The following is a 10,395-nucleotide window of genomic DNA, read 5'->3' on the forward strand; positions in this document are numbered from 1 at the left end:
TCAAGTAGATTCAATTAGAAATTAGAATATTCACACTCAATCATATTATATTTACAGTTTAGACACACACACACACACACACACACACACACACACACACACACACACACAGAGGTAAGCCACACAATAGTGGTGGACGACATTAGTAGACGTTTTTACAGTTCAAAGGTAACAGTAGCTTAGTGGGTAAGAGCGTTGTGCCAGTAACCGAAAGGTTGCTGGTTCTAATCCCCGAGCCGACTAGGTGAAAAATCTGTCAATGTGCTCATGAGCAAGGCACTTAACCCTAATTGCTCCTGTAAGTCGCTCTGGATAAGAGCGTCTGCTAAATGACTAAAATGTAAGATGTAAATGTGACCTGCACACAGCCGTGTAAACTTGTGGACTATTTTGCTCTTCTCTAGCTCTAACCTGTATATGATTGAATTTAACAAGGGTTTAGTGATGTTCTTGTGGTGAAACAAGTTGAAATATGATAACTGAATGGCCTAGTTTTCAAAACATTAACGTCTTATTTTTTCTTCCTGCTTGGGAGAGCGCAACAGCACCTGCCTTGGACAACAGCACCTGCCTTGGACAACAACAGCACCTGCCTTGGGAGTTTACTTTTTCAAAGTCCCATCCGGTAGCCTGACCATCAAATGTGCCCATGTAAACACGATTATTAGAGAAATCCTTCTTCTCGCAAAGCATGTAAACATTTAAATCAAACTATTACATTAATCAGAGTATTCACAATAATTGTCGTATTATCATTGACAACAGATCAGAACACACATCATTTATTTGATTGTGGAATGACAATGTTTTCCCATACTGGGAATAGTCAGGTTTATTTATCTCCCTCGGTATGGGCTGCCGGTCAGCCTTTACAGAGGTCAAGGACTAAACAGGATTTTCAGTAAGTACTGTACTTCCCTGTAAAACATTTTAAAACTTCTTCCAAAAATCATTTTAAAGAGTTAAAGCAAGCCCCACAACTTTACTTCATGTAAAGTTACCATCTTGTTCCCATGTACATATCGCCGCAGTCCGTGCCGTGGTGAAACGTGCAGTCCTGTAGATCTGAAATAATCGGATGGTGAAATTCTTGAAAGTCAGGACAAGGATCCTACAAAGTAACTATATTTTTTATAGTTGAGAAATAGATGAAGCAGGCCTTTATAATTAAATGTGGAGTGGAGCTTCATAGTTAGCCTACGTGTTGTTGACATTACATGCCCTGCGTATTCGGCAATCATCATTTATCTGAAATACACCGTTTCCATCATCATTTGTCGCAATTAAGAAAGTTAGACAAAAGAAAAATCCATCCGTCGAACAGATTAAAATAAAATATAGGTATATATCCTACATCTGCTGTTTCACAAAAAAATTATTGCGACATTACTTTAGTTGAATAAACCTGGGTCACTGAAAACCTGCCTATTGTTTTAAAAGTGCAAGTGAGTTTAAGTGACTATCCTTTTCAGAGAGCACCTTAGTCTCTACAACTTCACACTTTGACCGTTTTTACCCAGACGAGCACACCAACAAAACAATGTTTCTTTTCGCGATTATAGCAGTTTCTTTCCCATCAAAAACGTAAAGCATCACAATCTCAACCAAAACAAACCACACACAATGTTATGATTACAACTTTAACTTTATTTTCCCCATAAAACCAATTCTCTTCACAATGTATTTACAGGCACAAATACACATCTGGTATCAAACTATACACGTGCCAAAGAGTGGCAGACAGTAGTGTTCTCTTTTAACTCCCCAATCTCATCTTTACAAACCGCTGAAAAGCGTCACATTTCAGTTGGATTATTGTTTAAAGCAGAATCTTTCAATGGCATCCTTTTCCCTAGCCTGACCAGGCCAAAAGTAGTGCACTGTATAGGGAATAGAGTGCATGGCCAAAAGTAGTGCACTGTATAGGGAATAGAGTGCATGGCCAAAAGTAGTGCACTGTATAGGGAATAGGGTGCATGGCCAAAAGTAGTGCACTGTATAGGGAATAGGGTGCGATTTGGGACACACCAAGGTTTCTCCGATAGAGACCTTCTCATTAGAATATGAGATGTCCTCTCAGTCCAGACCTGTGTGTGTTGTTGATGACCCAGAATGGGAAGGAATATAAAACTGTACAGCCAGTAGAATAACACAACAGTTAACGTCCCAAATACCACCCCATTCCCTTCACAGTGCACTACTTTAGACCAGGGTCCATAGAGAAGCCCACAGGGCTCTGGTCAGAAGTGGTGCACTACATAGGGGATAAGGTTCCTCACCACGTGTGTTGCTGCTCTGATTTGAAGTCCAAAGGAATCAAGACGTCCACAAAAGCCCGACCAGACGATTAACAAGCACACGCATGCAGAGAATCCAAGCACACGCATGCAGAGAATCCAAGCACACGCATGCAGAGAATGTCTAGTTAAAGCTACAGTCCAACGAGCCAGACACGGGGTCAGAAAAGAACAGGCAACATAACGCTCACTAGTAACAGGAAGACACAACGGACGCGTTCCAGGCTGACGACACTGCAGATGGCTGCCTAGAGAGGTGTTTATCATACCAGCTAACAACATCATGTTAGTATAAAAGTAATCCTTCTCCCCCCCCCACCCCACCCCCACAAAAAATATATATAAAAAATAAATAATAATAATAATAATAAAAAGAAAAAAACACAAAAAATAAAAGAAAAAATATATATAACAATATATATATAAAACAAATAAAAATTAAAAACATACTCTAAAAAAAAAACTATTAAAAATTCTAAATAATTTTTTTATAAAATATAAATACTATAAATAAATAAAAAATTGTAAAGTGGTTATCCCACTGGCTATCATAAGGTGAATGCACCATTTTGTAAGTCGCTCTGGATAAGAGCGTCTGCTAAATGACGTAAATGTAAATGTAATGTTATATAGCAATCTGATGCCCGACTGGGCTCTCTATGATGTGACACACAACGTTGGATTGATGCGATGCAGCATCTGTAAAATTAGTCGGCCTGGAACGCAACCAAGTTTCAAGAAGTGATCAGGAGGTATTGCAGCATGTTGTGCCTCCTCTGACCACAGGATGGGGCAGTATACTGCCTTAGTAGACTAAACCCTTTAAAAACGCTCCAATCAAACAGTACACACACACACACACACACACACACACACACACACACACACACACACACACACACACACAACAGCCCAGTCAGAAAACATCCTTTAAAAATCACACCGTCTTTGTCCCAAAATGGCACCCCTTATCCCCTGTATAGTGCACTACTCTGGTCTAAAGTAGTGCACTATATAGGGAACAGGGTGTCATTTGGGACCCGCTCACTGTCAATAAATCAAGCCATACATCCTGATGACCAGGATCTCCAAACACACAGACCACAGTGTTAGGAGGGAAAACTAATGAAGATCACCATTCAACAATATAACTACACAACCTTTTACAAACCCAAGATAGATAAACAATCTCTATGTACACTAACTAAACGTAGGTGTCATCAAACCAGGAACTGGGTCAAAGTGTGCAACCTAAAATGGCACCCTATATAGTGCACTACTTTTGACCAGGGCCCATAGGGAAAAGGGTACTACAGGGCTCTGGTCTAAAGTAGTGCACTATATAGGGAATAGGGTGCCACTTCAGACAGAGCCAAAGAGAGTAACCCTTGGTAACGATAACATGTTAGGTAAATATAGCGATACAGAGTCTGTGGGGTCAAAGGTCAGGGGTCTCTACCTGGAACAGGATAGGTCAGGGGTCTCTACCTGGAACAGGATAGGTCAGGGGTCTCTACCTGGAACAGGATAGGTCAGGGGTCTCTATCTGGAACGGGATAGGTCAGGGGTCTCTACCTGGAACAGGATAGGTCAGGGGTCTCTACCTGGAACAGGATAGGTCAGGGGTCTCTACCTGGAACAGGATAGGTCAGGGGTCTCTACCTGGAACAGGATAGGTCAGGGGTCTCTACCTGGAACAGGATAGGTGAGGGGTCTCTACCTGGAACAGGATAGGTCAGGTTCTCTACCTGGAACGGGATAGGTCAGGGGTCTCTACCTGGAACAGGATAGGTCAGGGGTCTCTACCTGGAACAGGATAGGTCAGGGGTCTCTACCTGGAACAGGATAGGTCAGGTTCTCTACCTGGAACGGGATAGGTCAGGGGTCTCTACCTGGAACAGGATAGGTCAGGGGTCTCTACCTGGAACAGGATAGGTCAGGGGTCTCTACCTGGAACAGGATAGGTCAGGGGTCTCTACCTGGAACAGGATAGGTCAGGGGTCTCTACCTGGAACAGGATAGGTCAGGGGTCTCTACCTGGAACAGGATAGGTCAGGGGTCTCTACCTGGAACAGGATAGGTCAGGGGTCTCTACCTGGAACGGGATAGGTCAGGGGTCTCCAACTACCGTCCTACAAAGCTACTGGGGGTGCAGGCTTTTATTCCACCCCATCATTAATACACCCGTCTCATGGCCTTCAGTCTGGACCTTGATTATCTGATTCAGGTGAGTTAGTGCTGGGTTGGAACGAAAGCTCTCCAGGACCAGAGTTATAGACCCCGGTACAGGTTCTGTCAGTTATAGACCCCGGTACAGGTTCTGTCAGTTATAGACCCCGGTACAGGTTCTGTCAGTTATAGACCCCGGTACAGGTTCTGTCAGTTATAGACCCCGGTACAGGTTCTGTCAGTTATAGACCCCGGTACAGGTTCTGTCAGTTATAGACCCCGGTACAGGTTCTGTCAGTTATAGACCCCGGTACAGGTTCTGTCAGTTATAGACCCCGGTACAGGTTCTGTCAGTTATAGACCCCGGTACAGGTTCTGTCAGTTATAGACCCCGGTACAGGTTCTGTCAGTTATAGACCCCGGTACAGGTTCTGTCAGTTATAGACCCCGGTACAGGTTCTGTCAGTTATAGACCCCGGTACAGGTTCTGTCAGTTATAGACCCCGGTACAGGTTCTGTCAGTTATAGACCCCGGTACAGGTTCTGTCAGTTATAGACCCCGGTACAGGTTCTGTCAGTTATAGACCCCGGTACAGGTTCTGTCAGTTATAGACCCCGGTACAGGTTCTGTCAGTTATAGACCCCGGTACAGGTTCTGTCAGTTATAGACCCCGGTACAGGTTCTGTCAGTTATAGACCCCGGTACAGGTTCTGTCAGTTATAGACCCCGGTACAGGTTCTGTCAGTTATAGACCCCGGTACAGGTTCTGTCAGTAAGACATGAGATAAAACAATCACCTCATATCCAGCTTTTGCCTGTTACCTTTACAAATCCACAGTACAAATTCAAAACAGGTTCGCCACAGTTCATTTGGCAAACGTGTTTGACTTCAAAAAAATTATACGCGTTAAGTTGTTTCAAAAGTTTAAATAAGGCACCTATGGGATAGGGTATTGATTATAAATAAGCACTATTTACAGAGAATAAATTAGTTTCTATACAGTGTCTGTCTGTTCAATGTAACAACCTGCTAAACGCAGCTGGTTTTTAAATTGACTAAAATCTGCTCAACTCCACCACACCCCCCTCTGCTGGTGAGACCTGGTGTTGCAGGTTAGAAGTATTCCAGCCTTCTTGTCTTTTACGTTTCTCCTTTATATTCCCTGGTAGATCCCTGTGAAACTTATTGCTAGGCATTCTTTGTCTGCTGCCTGTTTTATTGATTTAACCTTTATTTGATCAGGGAGTCATACTGAGACCAAGGTCCTTTATTTTATCAGGGAGTCGTACTGAGACCATCTGATCTATTATTTGGCCTAACTGGTCATTTGGTATAACTTTTATTATATTAACCCTTTACACTTCTACCCGTATACGGGTTAAAAATGGTAGATTTGGGCACTGATAAATGCCTAAATTGGAACGAAGTGGCTGTACAGTAACATGCTATAGATGACGTCAGACCTCAGAGGCGCTCCGCTTCACAGCGCTGTACGGGTTTTGACTGACAGGGCCCAGAATCTTGACGTTCCATCCCTAGTTAGAGGTCAGTGACCTTGTTCTCCACCAGGGCGGCGACCTGCTGTAGACGATAGGCCACAGGTCAGAAGTGAGGGGTTAGAGGTCAGTGACCTTGTTCTCCACCAGGGCGGCGACCTGCTGTAGACGATAGGCCAGCTGCATCTTCTGGCCCGCTGCATCCTCCTCCAGAGACCTGATGATCTACAGACAGACAACAGCATTCACTTTAAGATAATACGAGTACAGTAGATTAAAGTAGAGACGTGATGATCTACAGTGGTGGTCAAAAGTTTTGAGAATGACACAAGTATTGGTCTTCACAAAGTTTGCTATTTCAGTGTTATGAGATATTTTTGTCAGATGTTACTATGGTATACTGAAGTATAATTACAAGCATTCCATAAGTGTCAAAGGCTTTTATTGACAATTACATTAAGTTTATGCAAAGAGTCAATATTTGCAGTATTGACCCTTCTTTTTCAAGACCTCTGCAATCCGCCCTGGCATGCTGTCAATTAACTTCTGGGCCACATCCTGACTGATGGCAGCCCATTCTTGCATAATCAATGCTTGGAGTTTGTCAGAATTTGTGGGTTTTTGTTTGTCCACCCGCCTCTTGAGGATCGACCACAAGTTCTCAATGGGATTAAGGTCTGGGGAGTTTCCTGGCCATGGACCCAAAATGTCAATGTTTTATTTCCCGAGCCACTTAGTTATCACTTTTGAATTGAAAATTGTGAGTGAGCCCACTCCCTTGGCTGAGAAGCAACCCCACACATGAATGGTCTCAGGATGCGTTACTGTTGGCATGACACAGGACTGATGGTAGCGCTCACCTTGTCTTCTCTGGACAAGCTTTTTTACGGATGCCCCAAACAATCGGAAAGGGGATTCATCAGAGAAAATGACTTTACCCCAGTCCTCAGCAGTCCAATCCCTGTACCTTTTGCAGAATATCAGTCTGTCCCTGATGTTTTTCCTGGAGAGAAGTGGCTTCTTTGCTGCCCTTCTTGACACCAGGCCATCCTCCAAAAGTCTTTGCCTCACTGTGCATGCAGATGCACTCACACCTGCCTGCTGCCATTCCTGAGCAAGCTCTGCACTGGTGGTGCCCCGATCCCGCAGCTGAATCAACTTTAGGAGACGGTCCTGGCGCTTGCTGGTCTTTCTTGGGCGCCCTGACGCCTTCTTCACAACAATTGAACCTCTCTCCTTGAAGTTCTTGATGATCCGATAAATGGTTGATTTAGGTGCAATCTTACTGGCAGCAATATCCTTGCCTGTGAAGCCCTTTTTGTGCAAAGCAATGATGACGGCACGTGTTTCCTTGCAGGTAACCATGGTTAACAGAGGAAGAACAATGATTTCAAGCACCACCCTCCTTTTAAAGCTTCCAGTCTGTTATTCTAACTCAATCAGCATGACAGAGTGATCTCCAGCCTTGTCCTCGTCAACACTCTCACCTGTGTTAACGAGATAATCACTGACATGATGGCAGCTGGTCCTTTTGTGGCAGGGCTGAAATCGAGAGGAAATGTTTTTTTGGCAAAGAGGGACTTTGCAATTAATTGCAATTCATCTGATCACTCTTCATGAAATTCTGGAGTATATGCAAATTGCCGTCATCAAAACTGAGGCAGCAGACTTTGTGAAAATTAGTATTTGTGTAATTCTCAAAACTTTTGACCACGACTGTACAGACAGAAAACAGCATTCACTATACGATAGAGTACAGTAGAGACGTGATGATCTACAGCAGGGATGGGCAACTGAAGGTCCGCGGACCAACACTTAAAAAAAATATATATTTTATTTATTTTTTAGGAACTCAAGTCGGGGTCTCAACATACTGTTGAGAGTTAGAATAATAGAATAGGTGCAATTTCGAAATTTGCTTGTGCATCAGCAGTCACTCAGTTAGCCCATGTCAGGTATCTAAACTTGTAGTAATCATGGTTGAATTACCATCAGTTATCATATTAAAAACGGCAAACATGTGCCTCCACCCAATGGCAAAACGTGTAGAATTGCAGGAAATTAGCTGTAAAACTGCTAATATTTCTCTCAACCCCAAAATGAGTACAATTGCATGAAATTAGTTATAAAATTGCAAAAATGTTCTCTCCCCCCTACAGCAAAATGTGTAGAATTGTATATATATATATATATATATATATATATATATATGTATAAACTAACACTATTCAAAGGAACTTGGAATAACCTATACATTGTTGGTTAGATGAGAACTTGCAGAAGGCTTATATCTACACTACCGTTCAAAAGTTGGGGGTCACTTAGAAATGTCCTTGTTTTCCATGAAAACATACATGAAATGAGTTTGAATAGGAAATATAGCAAAATGCATAGGAAATGTAGTCAATGACAAGGTTAGAAATAATGATTTTTAATTGAAATAATAATTGTGTCCTTCAAATGTTGCTTTCGTCAAAGAATCCTCCATTTGCAGCAATTACAGCCTTGCAGACCTTTGGCATTCTAGTTGTCAATTTGTTGAGGTAATCTGAAGAGATTTCACCCCATGGTTCCTGAAGCACCTCCAACAAGTTGGATTGGCTTGATGGGCACTTCTTACGTACCATACGGTCAAGCTCCACAACAGCTCAATAGGGTTGAGAACCAGTGACTGTGCTGGCCACTCCATTATAGACAGAATACCAGCTGACTGCTTCTTCCCTAAATAGATATTACATAGTTTGGAGCTGTGCTTTGGGTCATTGTCCTGTTGTAGGAGGAAATTGGCTCCAATCAAGCGCCATCCACAGGGTATGGCATGGCGTTGCAAAATGGAGTGATAGCCTGTTGACGTTGAGACTGGTGTTTTGCTGGTACTATTTAATGAAGCTGCCAGTTGAGGACCTGTGAGGCGTCTGTTTCTCAAACTAGACACTGTATTTGTCCTCTTGCTCAGTTGTGCACCGGGGCCTCCCACTCCTCTTTCTATTCTGGTTAGAGTCAGTTTGCGCTGTTCTGTGAAGGGAGTAGTACACAGCGTTGTACGAGATCTTCAGTTTCTTGGCAATTTCTCGCATGGAATAGCCTTCATTTCTCAGAACAAGAATAGACTGACGAATTTCAGAAGAAAGTTATTTGTTTCTGGCCATTTTGATCCTGTTATCGAAACCACAATTGCTGATGCTCCAGATACTCAACTAGTCTCAAGAAGGCCAGTTTTATTGCTTCTTTAAATCAGCACAACAGTTTTCAGCTGTGCTAACATAATTGCAAAAGGGTTTTCTAATGATCAATTAGCCTTTTAAAATGATAAACTTGGATTAGCAAACACAACGTGCCATTGGAACACAGGACTGATAGTTGCTGATAATGGGCCTCTGTACGCCTATGTAGATATTCCATAAAAAATCAGCAGTTTCCAGCTACAATAGCTATTTACAACATTAACAATGTCTACACTGTATTTCTGATCAATTTGATGTTATTTTAAATGGACAATTTTTTTTATTTTCTTTCAAAAACAAGAAAGTTTCTGAGTGACCCCAAACCTTTGAACGGTAGTGTATATATACAGTGCATTCGGAAGGTATTCAGACCCCTTGACTTTTTCCACATTTTGTTACGTTACAGCCGTATTCTAAAATGGATTAAATAGTTGTTGTTTTTCTCATCAATCTACACACAATACAGCTATTTTCAGGTCTCTCCAGAGATGTTCGATCGGGTTCAAGTCCAGGCTCTGGCTGGGCCACTCAAGGACATTCAGAGACTTGTCCCGAAGCCACTCCTGTGTTGTCTTGGCTGTGTGCTTAGGGTCATTGTCCTGTTGGAAGGTGAACCTTCGCCCCAGTCTGAGGTCCTGAGCGCTCTGGAGCAGGTTTTCATCAAGGATCTCTCTGTACTTTGCTCCGTTCATCTTTCCCTTGATCCTGACTAGTCTCCCAGTCCCTGCTGCTGAAAAACCTCCCCACAGCATGATGCTGCCACCACCATGCTTCACCGTAGGGATGTTGCCAGGTTTCCTGCAGACGTGACAATTGGCATTCAGGCCAAAGAGTTCAATCTTGGTTTCTTCAGACCAGAGAATCTTGTTTCTCATGGTCAGAGTCTTTAGGTGCCTTTTGGCAAACTCCAAGCGGGCTGTCATGTGCCTTTTACTGAGGAGTGGCTTCCGTCTGGCCACTAACATAAATGCCTGATTGGTGGAGTGCTGCAGAGATGGTTGTCCTTCTGGAAGGTTCTCTCATCTCCACAGAGGAACTCTGGAGCACTTTCAGAGTGACCATCGGGTTCTTGGTCACCTCCCTGACCAAGGTCCTTCTCCCCCGATTGCTCAGTTTGGCCGGGCGGCCAGCTCTAGGAAGAGTCTTGGTGGTTCCAAACTTCTTCCAATTAAAGAATGATGGAGGCCACTGTGTTCTTGGGGACCTT

At 43.1% G+C, this 10,395-nt stretch overlaps 1 protein-coding gene across 1 annotated transcript in view; it reads right to left on the reverse strand.

Moving 5' to 3' along the window:
- Positions 1-4,902: 4,902 nt before the first annotated feature.
- The window catches only part of LOC311149596 (plexin-B3-like), a 73,530-nt gene continuing 68,037 nt past the window's right edge, over positions 4,903-10,395 (reverse strand). Inside the window, exon 33 of the mRNA XM_084186770.1 lies at positions 4,903-6,189. Within this exon, the coding sequence (XP_084042896.1) occupies positions 6,085-6,189 (105 nt within the window). The 3' untranslated portion in view covers positions 4,903-6,084. The remainder of the gene's footprint in view (positions 6,190-10,395) is intronic.

Source organism: Coregonus lavaretus (assembly GCF_964263955.1).
Source record: "Coregonus lavaretus genome assembly, chromosome: 22".
NCBI lineage: Eukaryota > Metazoa > Chordata > Actinopteri > Salmoniformes > Salmonidae > Coregonus > Coregonus lavaretus.